Raw genomic sequence first — 25,175 nt, 5'->3', positions numbered from 1 at the left:
AGTGTAAAGAGATTCATAAAATAAACTGGATGACCGTGTTAATTAGGTACATGCTTCATGGTTTTGCTTAGTGTTATCAAACCGTTCAGTACTATGAATTTTTTTTTTACGGAATAACATTAAAGATAATTTAACCAAAATCCAAATTTATTTTATTACCAAGAGAATCTTGTATTAAAGATAATTTTGTTTCCGTCACTTAAACATACATATCTGTGTTTCAATGAAAGAAAATCATGTATTGATAAATCCTGTGCGACTGTGTTTCACACACAGAGAGAGAGAGAGAGAGAGAGAGAGAGAGAGAGAGAGAGAGAGAGAGAGAGAGACCTTACCTTACAGACCTTACAGTTCTTTCGGGTTTCCCCAGGTCCCTCAGTGTGAGGCACCTCTGACGTCGACCAGAGAGAGAGAGAGAGAGAGAGAGAGAGAGAGAGAGAGAGAGAGAGAGAGAGAGAGATAAGGGAAGCAAACCCTTGGAATTCCCCAGATAATCTTACTTTTCCCCTGCTTCAGTGGGTCAACATCACTGGAGCTGTAGCATTCGTGACAACATGAAGTGTCTGCTGCTACTTGGTCTTGCCGCCGCTGCTGCGGCCGCCACGGGTAAAGATAACTGTTATTATTTAATGTAATGATTTTTTCAATGTCCATTTTATCGATTATTTATTTGAGCTATAACTACTTTTATTTTGATTGCAAATAACGTTTCCTCCTCAGACCATTTCATATAGAATAGTAGCTACTGAAAAGTTTTCATAAAAGGAATTCATTCAAAATCATTTTTAACACTCCAAACATATTTCTTATGAGGAAATTGCTGGTCTCATTGGTTCTTGGTCGCGTTTAGCATTCGTTCGGGTTTGTCTCTCAGTCAGACATTCGTACAGCTTAAATGGCTCGCGATTTGCTTCGGTGGGTCATGGTTCACGTTCCACATCCACAACAAGTTACAAATTAACCATACTTCCTGCTTCAGCTCATTAGAAAACGTAAATTTACTTTGTATTCCTAGCGCATAAGGGCATCGCAGTGAAATTAATATCTTATATAATCTAAGAGACATATTAGTAAATTCATAAAATTGGAGCAAGGAAAAGTCATGACGCTTGGATTTTTTTTTTATGCCAACGAAGCTGTTTCGAAACATTTGTTCATGCCCAAAGCATATTTATGGAAACCCTGGACACGAAAATGCTAATCAGAATGAAAATGGTCGTTCAATATGAAAATGCTAACAGTCCAAATTCGTATTTTTTCTCGAAACCATAAGTATTTTACTTTTAACAGTCTTAGACGCACTCAAAAAAGCAAATATAATTTCCTTCCAATCTCGAAACGACGCCACAAAAATAACAAGTGGTAATGCCCAGCTTCTTTCTCGCTTTATGCATGTATTTAGATGCCTTCTTCCAGGTGAATCGCTATCCCAGAATTTTCCCAATCCGAAAAAAAACCTTTTCCTTAGAACTGAAAAGACTTATCGCTCTTGCATTAATGATATCTTCCTCAGATTGACGTCATTGTTTGATGATTCATACTGTGATATTTTCATGAACTTTAACCAGTGAACAATTAGGTCAGGGCTGAGATTGGTGTCACTCTCTCAGTTATTGCTTTGAAAATTTAGAGGCTACTCACAAACACATACAAAAAAAACACACACACACACACCAGTGGCGTCCCTGAGGGGGGGCTGTTTGAAATCGCTCCCCGGGCCCCAAAGTGAAGGGGCCCCAAAATGCGAAATTTAAGAAATAAAATGTCTGAAATTTGCATTTACAAGTGCCTTTAAAATGATCCTACAATCGCTCATATTCTAAAAATTTTCCCGGGGCGGTGCTTACAGAGGCCCCCCTCCCAAAACTTCCCAGCTGCTTTGGCTCGCTTCGCTCGCCTCCCACCCCATAAGAGGGCCCCAAATGGGACTGTTCCCCTGGCCCCAAAATGTCTAGGAACGCCCCTGACACGCACACACACGCACGCACATATATATGCGCGTGTGTGTGTATGTGTGTGTGTGTGAGTATGTACGTGTCTGAGTTTGTTTTCTCATTGTCAAGAGATTCAAGTCTTGGCCACCAATAAGTTCCAAAATTTATCCCGGGGCTGGAGAAAGCAATTTATGCTTTCTCCTGATAAATCTATCGTGTAACTGACAGGCAATAAGTCTGCGATTTGGTCAACATGATATATACACACACACACACACACACACACACACACATATATATATATATATATATATATATATATATATATATATATATATATATATATATATATATATGTATATATATATATATATATATATATATATATATATATATATATATATATATAGCCTATATACAGTATATATAAATTTACTGAACACATTCACTAGAGCCATGAAAATCTTAAATAAAATTCTAGGGATTCATAGGCCAAGGGTACATGAGGTTCGCTGAAATGAGTTACATGAGTCTCAGCTGCGTTGTAAAGTTGCTCAGTTTATGATGCTCTGGTAAAGATCATGTCGTGAATAAGGAATCACTGACGTCACTCTGACGAGTAAAATATCACTCCCTCGAGGACGTCGTCCTCTTAAATTCCTGGAAATTGCTTCTATCCCTTATTGACCAAGATATGTACTTACGTAATTGAATGTATATTGTGGACTGTAGTTGTCTATCACCTTAACAAATTCAAACCGTATATTGTATGTATGCGCATTAATGATAGCGAAGTACTGTTTTCAAAATGCATGGTCTTAAATTAGACATTTAGATAAGAGGAAACTGAATTAAATATGTACGTAGAGCATACAGACTTATGGCTAGCGAACATAAGACTTACACCTAAAAATTTTGACTACGATCGAGCATGCGCTGTCCACTAGATCCATTCGTACATAAAACAGTTTTTTTAAGAATGCTACAGTCTACTTTGGTTTCGTCAAACGTTTGGAATTGTATTGGTTATTTAACATTAAAGGGTGTCGACAAAAGTATACACCTGGATCATGATCTGAGCCAAAGGAACGCAACCGTAATTCTTTTGGTCGTCCGAAGGGTCATCAACGTGAAAGTCACGAGATCGCAGTATCATTAACATCTAGACCTCACACACGCTTCCTAAGGCTAACCTGTAATTCCTATCTTACAGAAATCCCTAGGGTATAATCTTTCAGAATTCTAAGAACACATAGACCTACATTCAGTTAATAAACGCACGCAGATAGAAGTAAAGAATGACAATTAAAGGGAAAGATAAATAAGCAAAAACACATTAGTAAGTAAAACGAAAACTATTCTGCTCATTCTGCTGTGAAACTGAATTTCGTCTGCTCTCGCCGTTAAAAAGTAAAAAAAAAAAAAAAGAAAGAATGCAGGTATACTGCTCACACAGGGTATTTTTATTACTGGAAGCTTCCAAATGCGTTGAGACGGTTACTGGCATCATTTCTTTATAAAATGTTACTAGCACGACAAAACCTGACAATGATGAGAAAGGTAAGAGTTATATGGGGGCGATGCAATAACGCGGTTAAGGAAGTCAACTTTAGCCCAGTAGTCCATTATTCCCCTTTTGCTGATTCTGGACTTTCCGAAATTTAACTATTTTTTTTTTTTTTTTTTTTGTGTGTCCTTTACTCGATGGGAATTTAGAGATTTCAGTGTAATAAACTGTCCGGCAAATCTATGCCAATCTGGTACCTCAGATCAAATATACCTGTATACTTGATTTCACGAACTTATCGCAATAATTAGAATGAGTTTCAAGGCCATCAAAAACATGTATAGAAATAACGGACACAAATATTTACAAGACCACATAATCAAATGAATGACAAAAATACGGTCCTATTCTTGGATAAGCTATAAAACTAATATTCAAATTTTACAATCACCAGCGCAAAATTATGCAAAATTAAATGACCTTTGACCCTCGGATCTTTAATATTATCACAAACCTAATTAAGAACAATAACATTATTGTCTTGAGAAATTACACTTGGCAGTACTGAAACTAAGTCTTCATAATCACGACCATTGAAATAACGTCAAGATAACTTTGTAAAAAGATAAGAGGGGTTACGAAAGGACTTTCACAATAAATACGCTCAACCGAACACACCGTTTAGTCCCTGCACCTACAATATTACGATTAAATGCAGTTCTTTATGAAAAATACGCTAGCTCGACGTGTCTTGTTTTATCTAATCAACTGCGGGCGAAGAGTTCTTTCTGAGATATTAAGCCAAGTAATTTTCACTTTTAGTGTTTTAAGTGGCTGTACAGGCAACGATAACTATTTGAGTACTCTTACGTACCTCTTTTCCTCCAGTCAGTCATGCAGAACAGACTCACATACTTTGTAAAAATTATTTTCACGCACACACAGACACACACATAAAAAATGACAACGTTAAACAGAGATTTACAGTGACAGACATCAACACCTTCGAATGTTTACATCCAAATCTATTGATTCCGTGTTTGAAGGGTTAGTGATAATTCGCACTAGTTTCTGGCGGTTCCTAAGGAAAGTAAAATTACGTCCAAAGTGCGTGACGAGTGCTTAGCGCAGTTAGTGAAGAAGGAAAATCATTACACATTTGGATAGAAAATATGTCCAGGGAACGCGCTCCGGTAGCATGTTACGGCAAAAAGCAATTTGTCTTTACAAAAAATGAGCAAACATTCACTGGAACGAATACAACTAAGCCATTGACTACAAGTTCAAACCGGCACAGATTCAGGAATCATGGAAGCCGCGCCTGCCTTTGAAGCGAGTACTTCCCGATTGCCAGCAAAAGTATGCAATTGTAATAGAACTGGGTTGTTCAGGAAGAAAATGCTACAGGATTTAAGGCACAGTAGGACAGAATAGTGCTGCGGCGATGCTGTAGGTCTTACGATCAAGCAAAGTGATATTTACCGAGCGAAAAACTCCTAGGCAGCGAAAAACATAATTAAGAACCTTCCATCTGTATCCTGGCAACACATTAAGAAGGCATGGGTTACTGACATTCTTTTTTTTTTTGTTTTTTGGAACTGCTCATCCAGTGTTTCACCGAAAAGCAAAGATATGCTTTTTGCAGAAAGGTTTGGAATCGAAGTACGATCTTATAGCTGCGGCTTCTCGTCCAAGGCCATCTACACTCACTTGATGATTGATCAGATTCAAATAGTCGTTACTGCTCACCCTAATGGGTGCCATGCAGTGCTGGAAGCTATTCACCACTGAAAACGTAACAGAATTCATAAAACGGCCTTGGATGAATTAAAACCATAAACTGTTAATGCATGTTGGAAGCCTTTTTTTTTTTGGAGTGAAATCGTTTAGATTTTGCTCTTTCTGGGGAATGATGGGGGAGCGTCGAAAACTCTTCGGGTAGTAGGTAGGTCAGTGGAGAAGGATTTAATGATATAACTGATGAAGAAGTGGAAGAACTAGCAGAAGGTCATAAAGAAGTTCTGACAATTGAAGAACTGGAAGGCCTTGTTACATGAACAACAACCGTAGTCAAAGACAAAACAGGACGGAAGAATCTGCCTCTTCAACATTAAACAGATTTAACGAAATGTTTCAGATTGGTTTTGAAACCGATGCAATGAGGACAGCTAGGAAAAGCTTCACTCACAGTGGAAAAGTGGAAGAATACAGAAAAGAAAAACTATAATAACACTGTCTTTTCATAAAGGGAATATAATCCTTTAATGGAATACAATGTAAAAATTACTTGCGAGAACACTAAAGAATTATACGTCTTGCAAAAAAAAAACAGTTAAGTATATCTTAGTTTAACCAGACCACTAAGCTGATTAACAGCTCTCCTAGGGCTAGCCCGGAGGATGAGATTTAATTTACGTGGCTAAGAACCAACTGGTTACCTAGCAACGGGACCTGCAGCTTATTGTGGAATCCGAACCACATTACGGCGAGAAATGAATTTCTATCACCAGAAATAAATTCCTCTAATTCTTCATTGGCCGGTCGGAGACTCGAACGCTGGGCCAACCGCGTGCTAGCCGAGAGCTCTACCCACCCCTCCAATGAAGAACCGATGACAAATTGAAAAGAAAGAGGAAAGGACTTTCCATCACAGCGTTTCTCAAAAGAGGAACATGTTTCACCAAAAGAAATTCTATCAAGCTCAGCCCTATCAACTTTAATCAGTTCCCAGCAATTTCACTGTGCCAGATTTTCCAATGAAAGGCCTTCAACTTTCGGTGTGATAAGCTTACTCAGGGCAGATAGATATGACTCTTTGGGCATAATCAAAATTTGTCAGAAGATCCTCAGCCTAACCTGATGACAGCAATGTTCGTTTCCCAGTTTACCTCATCTCATCACGATTGTATTTGGTCGTCGCAAAAAGAGCAAAGAATGAAGACGGGGATTGCAATGATACCATATTTGCCGGTTTATGTGCGTGTATGCGTGTGTGTGTGTTGTATATGTAAACGACAGAGAGAGAGAGAGAGAGAGAGAGAGAGATCGCATATCATGTACAGTACTATATGAATATATGCATAATTTTTATTGTTATAAATATTTTATTTGATCTGTTGTGCGTAATTCAAAAAATTAATTGTATTACAAAAATGAGAGACAGTGAGAGAGACTGCACGTTCCCATGTAGTTCTCTAAATATTTAGAGAAGCGTAGCTATATGTCAAAAATATATAAGGTTCATTATCACATGTTATTTCTAACTTACGCGCGGTTACACACACATGTATAGTATATTTGCATACACATATATAATGCATGCATACACACACACACACACACACACACACATATATATATATATATATATATATATATATATATATATATATATATATATATTATACGAGATAATGAATCTGATAAGATATTATAACTTGAGATTCTAAGATGTCTATTTAAAAGTTTTAGTACCATCATCGAGACTACAAAGTCTACCCAAAACCAAATCAAAGTCCTTCAAAAGAAGTCATCGTGCTTGCCCCATACAAATGGGAAAAAAACACGTTAAAAGAAGAAGAAGAAGAAGAAGAAGAAGAAGAAGAAGAAGAAGAAGAAGAAGAAGAAGAAGAAGAAGCAGAAGAAGATTGCATAAGCGCAGTTTTTCCCGTTTTTGTGCTTTGATTATTGCAGGTCAGATCTTGGCGTTTAAATCATATTTTGGACATATAAACAGTATTCAAATGAAGGTTATTCTTTTAATATATATATATATATATATATATATATATATATATATATATATATATATATATATATATACATATATATATATATATATATATATATATATACATACACACACACACACACACACACACACATATATATATATATATATATATATATATATATATATATATATATATATATATATATTCGATCATAATACATACACATACATATGTATGTGTATATATATATATATATATATATATATATATATATATATATATATATATATATATATATATATAAAGAATAACCTTCATTTGAATACTGTTTATATGTCCAAAATATGATTTAAACGCCAAGATCTGACCCACAATAATCAAACCAGGAAAATGAAAAAAATGAAAAAAAAACTGCGCTTATGCAACGATGGTACTAAAACCTCTAAATAGAAATCACAGAATCTCAAGTTATAATATCTTATCAGATTCATTATCTCGTATAAATAAACTTGAGGTCAACACGACAAGTGCTTGATCATGTCAATCATCTTGCCTCCTGAGATAAAGATGTTTTGAAAAACAAAAGAAGATATTGGTTGTAAGGAAGTTGCGTAAGTTTCTATTTCAGTACAATAACATTATTATTATTATTTAGTCCCTCAAGTATAGTGATATTTATACGTATGCAGAATTCTATACTCGCATACACATATAATATATATATATATATATATATATATATATATATATATATATATATATATATATATACGTATATATGTGTGTGTGTGTGTATGTGTGTGTGTGTATATGTATATATATATATATATATATATATATATATATATATATATATATATATATATATATATATATATATATATGTGTGTGTGTGTGTGTGTATGTGTATGTGTATGTGTGTATGTATGTATATATATAATGCATGTGTATATAAGTGTGTGTGTGTGTATGTATATATAATGCATATGTGAATGTGATTATTAATTCATGCATACGTTAGCATTTGCCTGTATACGTATGAATATCACTATAGTTGAGGGACTAAATAATAATGTTACTGTACTTGAATAAAAACTTACGTAACCTCCTTACAAGCAATATCTTCTTTTGTTTTTCAAAATATCTTTATCTCAGGAGGCAAGATGATTGGCATGATCAAGCACTTGTCGTGTTGACCTCAAGTTTATTTATACGAGATAATGAATCTGATAAGATATTATAACTTGAGATTCTGTGAGTTCTATTTAGAAGTTTTCGTACCATCATTACATAAGCGCAGTCTTTTCTTTTTCATTTTTCTGGTTTGATTATTACAGATCAGATCTTGCTATCTTTTTTATTATTATTACTTGAATTCAAGATCTTGAAGTTTAAATCTTATTTTAGACATATAAACACCATTTAAATGAAGGTTATTCTTTTAACGCTGTGTTGCATTTTAATGATCGTTTAAAAGCAGGCCATGTTACTCTCTGATTGACAATTCACTAATAATAAACTCAGAACAAATGCAAACTGTCAATTATTACATTATATATATACTTCGAGAGTACAGCTAAATCATGAAAGGTAAAAATGTCTTCAAGGTCCTCCTTTGTCAGCAAAATATTATTTACTGATGTGAGTGACCTGCGTCACAGAAACAGTAATCATCCACGCTTAGCGAAGAATAAAGCAATGAGACGGAAGGCCTCATGAAACCTACTAGTTTCAATAAACATTACAAAATGATTGAAAACTTAAGTTTTCTCTCTTGTATTGAATTAAAACTTTTCTTCAGTTTCTGAAATTAATTCAATAACAGAATTATGTCCCAGTGAGGGTCTAAACCAAAAGAATATCATGAGACATTATGATACAATGCGCAGTCCGAAAACTTTTCTCATTTTTCGTTCAAGAGTTGGTACCACTTTGCTCGCCCGCAGATATCGACCGGTCGTTATGGAGCCCAAATTATGAATCTCAAAGTCGTGACTGGAAATCATTTATTGCATTTTGATGATGTTTTTGTTGCTGATTTAAATTGGTCTTTTACCAGTGCAGGCTCGTGTTTCTTGACCAGTCACTAATAACCTTGATGACAAAAATATCGCACTTCAACTATTTTTTGTACTTTTTGTTAGTCTACATATTTACGATTGGTTTGAAAAACCCCATTATTCATCAGTAAATGAACATTTTCGGTTTGAGAAAGCTTCTGAAAATAAACTGCAAGGAATGTTCTCTTTATTTTAGTCTTGCAAACTAGCTATTATCATTAGTCTTTGTTGTGCTTGATGTACAACGGTTTTTAGAAAACTACCAGAAACATATACATACATAATATATATATATATATATATATATATATATATATATATATATATATATATATATATATATATATATATATATATATATATATATATATGTCAGATCAATTATATTTAGTTTTGCCAAATAATTACTTTGCATGACGAAAATATTTCTCCTTAATTCGAGTTCTGAGAATTATAGTAATCGCGTTTGCAATGAAAAATTTGCAGAAAAATACGTGACACTAATGATGCAGTTTTGGCCCACAACCTAATTATATATATATATATATATATATATATATATATATATATATATATATATATATATATATATATATATATATATATATCTGAGTGTGCGTGTGTCTGTGTGTGCATGTGTACGGTAACAGGTCTTGGCTGATTTGGAGTTACCGAATGGGGTTGGTACTATCAATCAAAATAGCAGGCATTAGGGATGAAAGTCCAGGTTGTGGGCCAAAAACTGCATCATTTATGACACGCATTTCTCTGCAAAATTTTTCATTGCAAACGTGATTGCTATAATTCTCGGAAGTCGAATTAAGCAGAAATATTTTCGTCATGCAAAGTAATTATTTTAAAACTAAATATAATTGACTGCTGATATATATATATATAAATATATATATATATATATATATATATATATATATATATATATATATATACTGTATATATATATATATATATATATATATATATATATATATAGCCTATATATGTATATATATACATATATACATATGTATATATATATTTATATATATATATATATATATATGTATCTCGTAATTTTCTAAAAACCGTTGTACATCAACAACAACAAAGACTAATGATAATAGTTAGTTTGCAAGACTAATACAAAGATAACATTCCTTGCAGTTTACTTTCAGAAGCTTTCTCAAACCGAAAATGCTCATTTACTGATGAACATTTTTTCAAACAAATCTTATATATATATATATATATATATATATATATATATATATATATATATATATATATATATATATATGTATATATATATATATATATATATATATATTTATATATATACAGTATATAGTATATATATATGTTTATATATATAATATATATATATATATATATATATATATATATATATATATATATATATATATATATATATATATATATAAAATTGCCATTCCCTAATATGTAGTGGACTCAAAAACAAAAAAAAATCAAACAAAGTATCGAATTCCAACACTACCTTTTAGCCGACCTGTGTACAATGTCAAAATTACGGTCTCTTCGATGTGAGAAATATATGTATATATCTCCTTTGGAGATAATAGATTCTCAAATTATGTATGTAAATTATAAGCGGAATTATATAAGCTCTATTAATCTTGACCTGTTGTTAGGAAAAGTATTATACGTGTATGGCAAACACAGACCCAAAGCTCTTGATAGCTCTGACAAAAGATGTGTGGAAGGCATTTTGTTGAGAGCTGCTCAAAGTTCTTTGGATGAGAACAAAGTCAGAGTGTGTAAAAGGGCAAGTGAATTTTATAGTGTAAAAGTGGGCCAGGGAAAAGGATGCGTATGTCGCCATGACTATTTGATATCTTAATCGATGGAGTTACTCGAGAAGCCAGAAAAAGGACGTTGGATACTGTTGCAAAAATTGTGAGATGAGGAAATATGAATAGAGTGTAGACTGTTTGAATTTTTCAGATGACACATTGTTGACTGGGAATGAAAAGGACTCAAGTGAAAAGTGTAAGAACATATGTAAGAGAGAGATATTAACAATTTTTGTATATGTATATGTATATATATATATATATATATATATATATATATATATATATATATATATATATACATACATATATACAGCGTGTTTCAAATTAGAGCCCCACCTACAGCATAAACTGAAATTGATATGGACAAAAACAAAAGTAATTCAGAACAGGTATTTATTTAAGTTTTTCTCTGAGTATTTAATATTTTATGTGGCCTCCATCTGCCTGTACCACAGCCTGCATTCTTGAGGGGTATGATTTCAGCAAATCGCAAAAAAGCTGAGACTCAAACTCCATTTCCCTGAGCACTTCGGTCACCTCTATTCGCAGGTCGTCGAGGCTTGGTATACCATCACAGTTCACTGTGCGTGCTTCAGCACGATCCTTTAAGATACTACCAATGTTTTCTCACACATTAAGGTCAGGGGAGCTACCTGGAAATTCACTTGACGAGAAGAAATCGATACCACTGTTTCGAAGCAGCTCCTGTGTCTGAAGAGCCTTGAAATATGGTGCCTTATCATGCAAAAATGTGACTTCTTCAACAGATAACACATTTTTGGGATCTTTGAGGAAAGGAAATATTCCACCAGTAAGCACAGTTTCTCTAAAGTATTTGCCATTCCATGACTGTCCTTTTTCTTTGACAATCCACATTAACCTTTTGGCTGTGAAACAGAAAAATTCCCAAACATTCAGGAAATTTCACAACTTGGCAATAGAGCACATCATCGCTGATATCATCCAACTTTGCAGCCCAAATGATGTCATTTTTATGATTTGGCTTCCTGACTGTGTAAATGAAGAATTCATCTGATGCAGCAACATGGAGAAAGTCAGCTTCATCCCAGTCTTTAAGAAATGAACCACAAAACCATGCACGGTCTTCTCTCTGTTGCTGAGTGATGTTGGGCTTGCTGATAACATGAAATGGCTTGATACCAGATTTTTTCAACTCACGATATACAGCACTATAACTTCTCTTCTTTCCCCTTTTGTTTCTAGTTCAAGCACCAATTTACGTAAAGACTTTCTTGGTCTACCCACTGCCTCAGCTATGATGTCTTTTGACTCCTGAGAAAGGACTTCAAGCCTTCCAAGATTCTCACTCTTTTCGCGATGACAGTCATATGGATTTTTGTTCCAGTTTCTTTTAACAAAGGATTCACCTCTTTTAATGTATTTAGCTATCCAGGAACGTGAAATGAAGGATGCGCCAGCATCCCTGGCCTCTCTGAAGGTTATAGGCCGGATTCGGTCAATCCATCTGATTTCCTCCGAGTCGTTAGCCATGGCCGTATCTAACTCCGTCACTCAGTCTGAAAATACAAGAAATTTAAAATGAAAAATAGCTTAATAGAAACTTAAAATAATGTACTTGGAAACAGGCTATAGCAGAAAACTTCATAATTTTCCAAACACCCGATATGTATATAATACATTTTTTATATTTCCATGAGCCTAACCTGGGCCTTAGACACACTCTAAACTCACCTGAGTGCTTCGTTAAATTCATGAAAAGAAGTAAATTAACGGTAAAGTAAATGGTTTTCAAAAGAAATGCAAGACTTCACTAATTAGGTTTTATTGCAAGGAGTAGAAGGGCATTGCAAAGGGAGCTCCTCACTAGCTCTTTGGCACTGATATTGTGTTACTCACAAAACAAAGAGTGCCAATATCAAAGATTTTATGATCTATGGTAAAATTTCTAAACTCTAGAATTAATTGTTTCTGAAATAGAAATCACTGTGGGGGAACCTCCGAAGATGAGTAAATGTACCAATATCGGCCACATAGGCATATAAGTCTTCAGGGATTACTCTTGAAGTGTTCTTCCACGTCAGGAATTCAGGAACTGGCACCGTGGGCGAACAGATAGATAGACAGCATCAGACGCCTATTTCATAAGACAAACTTACTGTCACTGTGATGCAAAGAAAACACTTTCTTGGTCACTTAGGGAATGCTAAAGGCGGAGAGGGAGCAATATGCAATAGCAAAGGCTTTGAATGCTTACGTTACTTGAAATGAAAATGTTAACACTTCACTTATTTCCTCAGAACTCCAAGGGGCAGAAATATCAGAAAGAATGAAAATTACAGTGGCAAACTGGCCGTAGTAACAACTCCAAAATTCAGACTATACCTTTCCCGTAGGTTGCGCTGTCTTGATATGTAGGCCAGACTTTGCAATAAGGCAAGGGACTTGGTGGGACTATGTGCACGACGAAGATTTAACGGGGTCAGAGAGGGGGAAGGGCGGTCGGAGACCAACCTGGTAAGGACTCTACTCTGGTGCTGGCTTATAATGAACTCTCCATGTGAGCCCTGGTCAGGCCCTTATATAGTTTCTGGTCCCGCACGAGGCGTTCGTCCGTTAACTCACCGACTTCCATGTTTTTTGGCAGCAATGACAGGAAAGGTGCTGGAACAAGGAGAAGAATGAGAGCACCCAGGGGAAATCAAAGTTTGACCAATGTAGGATTTAAGGCTTAGAGAGGAAGGGTGGAGTTTTGTTGTGAAGGCACCAAGAACTTAGCGAGTGCTAGTGTTAGGGTTGTTCTGGTCGCTCCCTGCTTCTTGGTTCTGGGGGGTCGTGGGGTTGACTTACCATTTGCACTTTACAAGTTTCTTCGGTTACGTTAAATTTGAAAAAGTGAGTAGAGTTTCATGTACTCTTGTAGACAGCAATTGCACGTTACAATATATATACTGTATATATATATAATATATATATATATATGTATGTATATACTATATATATAAATTTATATATATATATATATATGTATATACACACACACATATATATATATATATATATATATATATATATATATATATATATATATATATATATATATATATATATATATATATATATATGTAAAACCTCCACACAACTATTTATCGCATAACTGATAGTTTGTTTATATTTTGATCTGCACTTCAACCTTTGCTTACCCTCTTCGTTTTTTAAATATCAGTTTCTTTTTAGCTCAGTTTAGGTAGGTCATGGCCTTGCCTTTTTAGTGATATTATAGAGGAATTTATTTCTGGTGTTAGAAATTCATTTCTCGGTATAATGTGGTTCGGATTCCACAATAAGCTCTAGGTCCCGTTGCTAGGTAACCAATTGGTTCTTAGCCACGTAAAATAAGTCTAATCCTTCGGGCCAGCCCTAGGAGAGCTATTAAACATCTCAGTGGTCTGGTTAAACTAAGGTATACTTAACTTTCTATTTTTACTCTTTTTCTAAATTTTTTATGTTTTTAAATTATTTTGTGAATTGCAGCCGTGATGATGCAAAACGCCGTAGGCAAGAATACACTGTAATGCGATATACGTATGCCTTTTCCTTGTTGCCCCTTTGATAGTATGTATATATATATATATATATATATATATATATATATATATATATATATATATATATATATATATATATATATATATATATATATATATATATATATATATAATATAATATATATATATATATATGTATATAAATATACTGTATATATATATATACATATATATATATGTATTTATATATACATACATATATATATATATACATAAATATATTCATATATATATATATATATATATATATATATATATATATATATATACATACATATAAATATATATATATATATATATATATATATATATATATATATATATATATATGTATGTATGTATGTATGTATGTATGTATGTATGTATGTATATATAGAGTAATGTATTGCTTAAACAAAGCAAGCTGTATATAATCAAAAGTCATTTCTGTAAATAAGATAAGAATCACATGTTACAATGCATTACATGTGGTACAAAGATGTAAATTGGAAGTGCTCATCCTTTCCCTGCAATCAAACTTGAGACACCAAAATTTTTCCCAATTGTTCCAGTCAAGACCCATGACCCCCTGGATGAAGAGTTTGGGTATGTGACGGTGCGCCCAGGAGCCCACATGTTCTGGGTTCTGTACCACACGGACCAGCCGGGTGACTATACCACCTACCCTCTAATCATGTGGCTTCAGGGAGGACCTGGAGGATCAGGCGTTGGGTATGGTAACTTCCAGGAATTGGGTCCCTATGACATCAATGGAAACCATAGACCTTATGCGTGGGTAAGATTTATCACAGATTCAAGCTCTCATTTATTGCCGTTTTTATAATTATAGGTGAAAGAATCAAAGAAGATAGAACATCCTCTTTTTATGTCCTTCTGAAGGAGGAAAGACCTAACAGAGAGGTGGAAGATAAAAGAAGATCGTTTTACTGGAAAAGTTGGTGGTGTCCTGGGTGTTATGTGTAGCTCTGAATTCTTGGACTGTGCTCTAGGCTGTCAAAGGACTGGGTGAGAGTTCCCTTTCTTAAGGGTGCCCTTAAACATACTTTCCCTTCATTAATTTTTTTATCTATCTATTTATGGTACTTAATAATATTTATTTTTATACTGTTGAAAATCATAAATTCTAAATGTTCGAGGTTTTTCATGAACGTCTCTAGTTTAGACCGTTCCTATTCTCAGTTAGTTTTCCTATTCTTTTTTTCTTGATTACATGTGAACCTTCCACTCTGTGAGCGTATCCTGCCCAAGTTCATAGTCTTTCGAGTTGTTCCAAAGAACCGTATGCAGTTCCAGAATAATAATAATAATAATAATAGTAATAATAATAACACAGTTTCAAGATCGTGCGCAGAGCCAACCAGGACACGGAAGTTCAGGGTTTGATCCCAGTATGTTGTGGAAATTTATTTCTGTATATACGAGTATTTAGCACGTTAACGTGCGTTGATTTTCTATAATGACAATAATAGTTCATTCCAACCTGTGCTGGCAAGAGTTCTTGCTCTTAGAGCAGCCCGTGATACAAAGAGTTCAGTGGCACCCGGGATTTACATTTATTGACATTGATTATAAACGCATTTTCCTTTGTTAAACCATCTAACCTTTTATAACAAAGGGAAATTTTACATTTTTCACAGACTGCCTCACTTTGCGGCTTAATCAGATATGTTCATCTAGTTAGACTCAGTAGAGCAAGATGTAATTCAGCTAATGAAACGAAAAAAATAAGACTTTGCAAAGGATTTTTACCAATTACGATACCTAACCAATTCTTGCATAGAGATGAGAAAAGCACCAGAATCAAATTTACGCATTCTAACAAAATGACATGAAAGCCATTAGATACCTAAAATTGCCTTGGTGAAAAAGTGCGCTCCTTAAATAGAATTTAAAACGGTTTTACTTCGAGATCGTTAATCAACCTTTGGTAAAAAAAAAAGCTGATTAAATAAATATTGGATCTTAGCCACGTATAATAAGTCTAATCCTTCGGGCCAGCCCTAGGAGAGCTGTTAATCAGCTCAGTGGTCTGGTAAAACTAAGGTATACTTTAACAGACCAAGAAAGCCAATCTCCTCTTCGTGGACAATCCAGTTGGAACCGGTTACAGTTATGCCGAGAGCTACGACACATTCACCACTGACAACGACCAGATTGCGAAAGATCTGGTCGTTCTCGTAAAGGAGATCTTCAAGAACAATACCGATCTCGGACGTATGCCCTTCTTCGTCTATGCGGAATCCTACGGAGGGAAAATGACCGTCGATTTTGCTCTGGCATTTGATGCTGTGAGTATAATTTAGAAAGTTTTCCAATTTTACAAGTTATGCGACAGGCTCAAATCTGTTTCTTAGATGTTAGCATAATGTAATATGTAATGATGACCTACTATCTTATAACAAGTGTCTATATTTCCATTTCATTCACATTTCAAGTATAAGTCAGCGTTTCAGTTTTAATTTAGTCCAGTACTTGACAAGTCGCTATAGGATTATGACACTTTTCCTTCCAACTCTTGTAGGCCATCAAGAATGGAGAAGTGGTCAGCGACTTCAGAGGCGTTGCCCTTGGCGACTCTTGGATTAGCCCCATGGACTCCGTTAACACCTGGGGTTCGTTCCTGTACCACATGGTGAGTGGACTAATCAGAGAGAAGCTATGGTTCTCTAAAGTTCAGTTCTTCAGAAACAGAATTTGACTTAGGTTGAAGTTCGTAGCTCTCTTATTCGCCGTGTTTTGCTTTACTGTTAATAATATTTCTCCGCTTTCGTTTTTTTACTATCGTCTCCTTTATAAGCAAGGGAGTGTCCAAATGATCTCTTCCCTTATTTTGTCAGTTACAGAAACGTCATTGTTCGCTGTTATGACCATTGATCGGGCGATTGTACGTATGCAGGTCTGCTGTTTCCTCGAAATAACAGCCGACTATCTATGCTGCAGCGAGTAGTTTCACTTAACACCACACATCCTCATATAAGAAACTTCACTGATTTGTTACTTGTAAACATACCAAGAACGTCCAACATTCTACAGTTTCACTGAACACCCCACATCCTCATATACGACACATCACTGATTTGTTATTTGTAAACATACCAAGAACGTCCAACATTCTATTTAAATAGGGCCGTTTGGGACTTTCTTAATGTTATTTGGAATTTTCTGCCAATCTTTCCTCTTCACCTGTTCGCCAGGGCTTTGTCAATCGCAAGGGGATGGAGACTATAGAGGCAGCGGCAGCCAAGGCCCAGTTGGAAGTCGATCAGGGGAATTGGGAAGCAGCTACCGCCGAGTGGGGGAACACAGAGTACGTTGTCATGAACGTAGCCCACGACGTCAATTTCTACAACGTATTGGCTGAAGAAGACATTTACTTCCTGAAGAATCGGAGGCCTCACTTCAGAGATCTTTCTTATATGTCTCCACAAGTCCGTAAGTTTGTTTGCGCAACTATGTGTATGTGTGCGTATGTACGTATCTAAAACATAGTTACATTCTGAATAAACTTTAGTAATAATGAAAGAAGGGTTATGCTTGAATGCACTTGCATGTTAAGAGAGTTTTAATTACTATTGTATTCAGAATAAGTTGCCATATTAGCTTGTTGTTGTGGGATTTTCTTAACAGTTTTGTAATGTGTCTTCATTTAGAATTATGAAAAACTAAAAAAATACTCCATAAAAGTAAAAAAAAAAAAAAATGAACAAATAGCAAATACGAAAACCTCATGATACGCTATTAAGGTGGTCTTCATCAGCGAATTAATATTGGTGTTATATCCAGGAAGGTTCTTCCCACAATATTTTTCTGTCATGATTCCAATCCGGGGTTTTCCTTGCTAAAAATAACCCAGGCCCTACTGCCACCTCCTCCTCCTCCTTGCTCTGTAGGCACTACTTTGGTCAGTGCTCACAGGATTTCTTGCTTACATGCCGTCTGTAATCATTTAACCTTGCTCGCTTTAACGGGAAGTTTGGTCATTATGTGAGGATGACCAAGGTCTATAGAAATACCTTGAGGATGACAGTAACTCCTGCTTCTCGTGTGGGGTTGAGTTTTGTTTAGGGCTGATTTTTTCTTCGTCTCGGTTTTTTTCAGAGTAAAAAAAGTCCTTTACTTCTTCATGTATTTTTCAGAGTTACAGAAGACTTCATAAAACGGATAACTGAGGATAGATATCTTGGTCAGTGACAGGATCCGGCTGGATCACAATCTAAAAAGGCAAAATATGACAACACCAACATCAATAGCACTTCTCTGAGCAATTCTGATGATTCCACATTCACATTTTTGTAGATTTTGCAAACTTTTCTTTTTTAGGAAAAATCTACCAAGGCTCTATCCGCTTGTGTAAGAATCACTATTCTCTTTTTAACCAAAACTTAAATCGATTAACAATCTGATGGAAATATCCTGACACAGGTTCAGTAAATTTCAATTTTTTTTATTTTGGTCCTGTTTTGTTGCCAATTTCAGAACTGTATTTTCGAAAGCGTTGAAGTTATTTAGTGTCAGCGTTTGGAAAAGAATAAGAAGAATGATATGAACAATAACAATGACCTCGTTAGGGGCGTAATGAAAATAATGATATTTAATAATGATAAGGCGTCATGCAATTCCTCAAGTTTAGAGAACTGATACCTGTAAAAAATGGCTTATAAAGAAGAGGACTACATAAAACACTTGCGGAAACTAAAGAAAATATATAAAAAATAACTTATAAAGTAAAATAAATACTTATAAGGGAGAGAAATACATGAAGTACTTCCGCAAACTGAAGAAAATGTACAAAACTATTAAGAAAATATGAAAATCGAAACACGACAGAACAAAACGAAATGTAATTAACCTAAAATGGGAGGGTCTTTCGATTCTGCTATGCACCCGTCGGCGTATCTCCGCTGCATTTTCTTACTCGTTCATCCTTCCTCTTTCCCTCCTTAGGTCACCTGTACGAGCACCACGTCCTCGGACGCTACGGGCTGACCAACGACGCCCTGAGCGACTTCATGAACGGAGAGCAAGCTACCCGCTGGCACATTCCTCCCGAGGTCGTCTGGGACAGCCAGGGGGGCACCGTTTTCGACCGGCTCACCGGAGATTTCATGAAGCCTGTCATTACTTCAGGTGTGAGGAAAACTCACGTCTTTGTCTGTACAGAGATATGTGTAACTAGAAAATATGTTTCATTGCGTATCCTTTATGTGCATATTGTGCTGCTTATGTGTAGATGTGTTCACGAAGGTTACGTCACAAGTATCGCTTAATATCAATTCACTATATACACAGTTACTATATATATATATATATATATATATATATATATATATATATATATATATATATCATATATATACATACATTATATATATATATATATATATATATATATATATATATATATATATATATATATATATATATATAAGAAAATTAAACAAAAATACGAATTTTCTAGAAAAATATGTTTCTAAAAAGTAAAGCTTCGCTAGCTACTAGCAGCTTTATCAAACTAATAATAAAAAAAAATCAATAGTTTTGCTATGCAGTAGTTTGATAAAGCTAGCAGTGGCTATGGAAACCTTGCTGTTTGAATGTAGATTTTTCTAAACATTTCATACAATTGTGGAAATTCCTTGTCTGTACTTAAATGCAACGCTGCAATGATTTCGTTTACATAGAGTATGTTTGTGTATGCATAATAATATGATATTCATAATCCACAGTTGAGAAGCTCCTGACTGAGACGAGTTTGCACGTGGCTGTCTTCACAGGCGACCTCGACCTGATCTGCGACACCCCAGGTAGGTCATCTTAATTACCGGGATATATCGCCAGTCTCATATCATACACGATTACGCTCTTATACACGTTTCATAAGTGCCCGAATGAATCAGTCACTCTGATATATATACTGTGTATATATATATATATATATATATATATATATATATATATATATATATATATATATATATATATAGTATATATATATATATATATATATATATATATATATATATGTGTGTGTGTGTGTGTGTGTGTGTGTGTGTGTGTGTGTGTGTGTGTGTGTATACCCACTGTATAAATGAATGTATGGATAAATGTGTGTGCATATATATATGTATATATATATATATATATATATATATATATATATATATATATATATATCTATACACACACACATATACTATATATATACATACATGAATATGTATATATATATATATATATATATATATATATATATATATATATATATATGTGTGTGTGTGTGTGTGTGTGTATGATATATACATATATATATATATATATATATATATATATATATATATATATGTATACATACATATATATATATATACATGTACCTATATATGTAAATGTATGTATGTATATGTATATATTTACTTATACATTGTATATGGATCTGCGTTGTTTGGTGAAAATATGTTTTCTAGATTAAATAAATTAATAAGTGAAATGAATCAGCTCATATTCTGAATGGCAGACATAAAGGAAAATCAACTCGGAGAGCCCAAGAGAATGTTTGAGGTGCGAACTGTGAAAAGGGAAGTCAAATGAATTAATCCCGCTATGCAAGGGGTTAAAGAGATATATATAGTTACTTGTCATATTTTTTATTTTTAACCCGTTCGGTTTTTTTAAGCAAATGTGACAATAATATCTTAGGACATCCATGCACATCACAGTTGTCTACAATATATGCATATAGTTAATCCTGATAAGTTAAGTATACCTTAGTTTAACCAGACCACTGAGCTGATTAACAGCTCTCCCAGGGCTGGCCCGAAGGATTGGATCAGAAAAAATAATTCTGATTAAGTTTTAGAGAGAATTCTTTCCTTATACTCTTAAGGTGATAGAAATTCATTTCTCGTCATAATGTGGTTCGGATTCCACAGTAAGCTGTAGGTCCCGTTGCTAGGTAACCAGCTGGTTCTTAGCCACGTAAAATACATCTAATCCTTCGGGCCAGCCCTAGGGGAGCTGTTAATCAGCTCAGTGGTTTGGTTAAACTAAGATATACTTACATCTGAAAGAGGAATTGATGCAAAATTATAAGTTCTCTACTGCTTCTTTGATTTTTTTAATAGTAATTTTGTCTTTCAAGCTAAAAGGCTGTCTGCGCATACCAGTGTAAAAAAAGCATCTCTGGAGAAACTTGGCAGATAAGTCTAGTGGCAATTGCTCGTTGGACAAGTCGGTAGAGTTCTCGGCTAGCACTCTGCTAGGCCCGAGTTCGAGTCTCCGACCGGCCAACGAAGAATTAGAGGAATTTGTTTCTGGTGATAGAAATTCATTTCTCGGTATAAAGTGGTTCGGATTCCACAATAAGCTGTAGGTCCCGTTGCTTGGTAACCATTTGGTTCTTAGCCACGTAAAATAAGTCTAATCCTTCGGGCCAGCCCAAGGGGAGCTGTCAATCAGCTCAGTGGTCTGGTTAAACTAAGGTATACTTAAACTTTAAGTCTAGTGGCTGAAGTTTATGACTTAATCGAGGAAAATTTCACTAAAGAAGTTCTATTTCCCAGGTACTTATAATTGGATTGAAAACATGGAATGGCCAGGGAAACCAGAATGGCTTGCAGCAGAAAATGCTGCTCTTCACGTCAGTTCTTATTCCTCTCAAGCAGCTACAGTGCAGCGCTCAGGACAGTTCTCTTTGTTCACCATATTCAGATCAGGACATATGGTAAGTTTTCTTCATCGAAGAACTTCTTCATCTAAGGACAACCATGTTTCTGTTCATGTGTATGTGTGTGCATATGCGTCTGTGTGCGTGTTTTTTTTTTTTTTGTGTGTGTCTACAAACATTGCATCGGAGTATCTATTATGACTGAAATAGTAATGGCTATATAATTCTCAGATTACCAGATTTGTCAGATAATAACATAGTAATAATTAGGGTTTCCGCATGGATTCTAAATCATCTCTCCAGTCGATTTTGAAAGTATTCAAATGTCTATTGACCATTCCCACTAACAATTACCAATAATAAAAATATGAAAATACATTCAAAATTGAATTGTTATATATGTTTTTAAAGTTACAAGACAAATGGCTCGACTGAGCTCTTTGAGTAACTTGGTCAAATATCGAATGGGTGTTACATTTTTCCAGATAATAATTCTAGTAATAAGTAGGACGTTTGTGGCGGCATGGATTCTAAATCATCTCTCAAGTCTATTTTGAAAGTCAAACTGAGTCAAATGTGCTATAATGACCATTTTCTCTTTACATATAATTACGCATCTAAAATCTGAAAATAGCGTATTCAAAATTGATTGATGAATTAGCACAAGTTTTTATTATCCTGATTACAAGATAAAAACAGCTATAAAGAATTGAACTTCACTCGTTGTAGGATCTTATTGATTTCGGGTGTTAACCTGTTGTTCTTCCAACGACAATAAATTCTATCTTGTGAGCTCGACGCCTATAAGACATTTGTTTTCTAAGCGGCAAAACTATGGGACACTGACTGGCTCCGTTGCAACAATTGAGGGCACAAGCTCTAAAATCTGAATGCACCAGCGTATTCGAGGGTTGGTGAATTTATTGTCTTTGAAAACACAAGTTTTATTTTAGACCCCTGATGGATTCACATGAATGATGCAAAATAATCAGATAAGTAAAAACAGGTTATAAAGAATTAAATACTTTTCTGATTAACACTTTTGCTGGCCTGTTGTAATTATTTTGTGTTTTATCTTATTGATTTCCTAGCAGCTGAAATCTGTGAATTTGTTATATCGAGAAATGAATTTCTATCACCAGAAACAAATTAATTCTTCATTGAATGCAGGCCCAGCAGAGTATGGTATGACCAAAACTTTAGAGCTAAGAAAAGTGGTGATTTTAATGCAAAATCGTGAGATAAACGAAGAAATATAAACATATTGCTACAGACAAAAATGCATAATTATAGGACTGGTTTTAGAATCTAAAAAATAATATAAAAAGGAAATACATTGTGATAAGTAATAAATTCTGATGAATGAAAAGCACTGCTAGAAAATGCTAAGTTGTTGCGAACTTTAAAAACTCATCGAAGATGAAAACTACATGAAATAAGTACCTAATTTTACAATTTTTTTTATAATACACAATCTATTGGGTCCAAATGATTTGGTTATAGTCATATTTTCTAGTTTATTCTTATTTTCAACTATTGAAAGCTGACACTTAAAATAACACACCTTAATAGTTTAGTGCTAATTAGTGTAATATTGTCTTTACATGACAGTCTTTCCCGAATTTTCAATATATTCGCCATCATATTCTGATTGTATTATCATATTCTATTTAAAGGTAGTACCATGATGGGGATGGTACTCCCAAAACGTTAGACTAATTTTAAAGAAAACCTAAGGGACAACTTAGATTATGCTTTTAGTCATATCAATATTAACTTGTTCTTATCAGGAACGAAAACCTTATACTAGCTTTCGATCTACCAGAAAGATATATATCAGGCTCACAAACTTTTTTTGCAAACAGTATTTGCTACGATAATGTTGAGGGTATGTTTTAGATTTTGCTTTAAAACGGAACTACATTTTTTTGCTATTTTTCAGGTCCCCATCGACGCCCCAGAAATGGCTCTTGTCATGATTGACCAGATCACTGGGTTCACTAACGAAGCTAAGGAAAAACGAGACGAAAAGGCACAGCGTGCTCCAGTTACGGAGGTCAAACAAGCAACCCAGACGCGCGAAGAAGCGCCGAAGCCAATGCGCGAAGATGCGCCAAAGCCAAGCGCTTCTAAAAAGAACCAGGCTGAAGAATCCAACCCTGCAAATACGAAACCTGTGTCCAGAGATATCGAACACGAAGTACACAAAGCGAAGACAGCTAAACGCAAGTCTCATGCTCACGACCCCCGTGCAGAAGTGGTTCATGCCCGATCGGACACACCCACCTCCCAACATTTTATAAGAAGAGTCCGTGTTTAAGAGTTTGCCAGTCATTGACAGTGACTGACACTAACTGCTATGGTGGACTGACGGAACTGTTTATGTCATGATCGAGAACGAGTCCAATGGACATCGTAATCTCTTCACTCAAACTTAACTGTTACTCTGATGAAGGACCTCGATTATTTTTTACAAGACTCGTGGCATTAGTACTAGTATGAGTTGTCATTTACCTATTTATTTTTTATTAGTTTTAACTGTATCAAATTCTTTTATGTAAAAGCTTACTAATCAACTTAATGAAATTTTTTGTTCGTTCCATAGGAATGTGAGCGTATAATATATGATACAATTATAATAATTCATTATTATTATCGTTTTTATTAGTACTACATGTAACCAAAGTATTGTAGAATGTCCTTTAGAATTTTTCTTCATATCATTGATAAAAGACTATTGGCATTTGTGTAGGCCACTAAAAAATAGTGGCATTTAAGATCAGTCTAAAAAATCATTCAAAATAACTTGGACGATGCGATGTCAATAGGAGAGATGAGTAAACTTCTTCTAAAGGAAA

General features: G+C 34.5%; 2 protein-coding genes across 2 annotated transcripts in view; one reads left to right on the top strand and one right to left on the bottom strand.

The window, feature by feature from the left end:
* LOC136830686 (uncharacterized) overlaps window positions 1-25,175 on the bottom strand; it is a 112,848-nt gene that overhangs the window by 71,494 nt on the left and 16,179 nt on the right. The gene's annotated exons all lie outside the window — the stretch shown is intronic.
* LOC136830682 (retinoid-inducible serine carboxypeptidase-like) lies at window positions 485-25,175 on the top strand. Its single transcript, XM_067090373.1, has 9 exons — window positions 485-606; window positions 15,206-15,429; window positions 16,712-16,942; window positions 17,176-17,286; window positions 17,849-18,086; window positions 19,599-19,781; window positions 20,381-20,458; window positions 22,214-22,374; window positions 24,260-25,175. Exons 1-9 carry the CDS (start codon window positions 555-557, stop codon window positions 24,635-24,637), a joined length of 1,656 nt encoding a protein of 551 aa, XP_066946474.1. The 5' UTR covers window positions 485-554; the 3' UTR covers window positions 24,638-25,175.

Source organism: Macrobrachium rosenbergii, chromosome 4 (genome assembly GCF_040412425.1).
Source record: "Macrobrachium rosenbergii isolate ZJJX-2024 chromosome 4, ASM4041242v1, whole genome shotgun sequence".
Lineage (NCBI taxonomy): Eukaryota > Metazoa > Arthropoda > Malacostraca > Decapoda > Palaemonidae > Macrobrachium > Macrobrachium rosenbergii.
This window is presented reverse-complemented; position numbering and strand designations above follow the sequence as displayed.

Coding starts and splice junctions, on each gene's coding strand:
- LOC136830682 (XM_067090373.1), top strand. CDS start 555: ATGAAGTGTCTGCTGCTACTTGGTCTTGCCGCCGCTGCTGCGGCCGCC. Junction 607..15,205: donor CGCTGCTGCGGCCGCCACGG/GTAAAGATAACT, acceptor CAATTGTTCCAG/TCAAGACCCATGACCCCCTG. Junction 20,459..22,213: donor CCTGATCTGCGACACCCCAG/GTAGGTCATCTT, acceptor TCTATTTCCCAG/GTACTTATAATTGGATTGAA.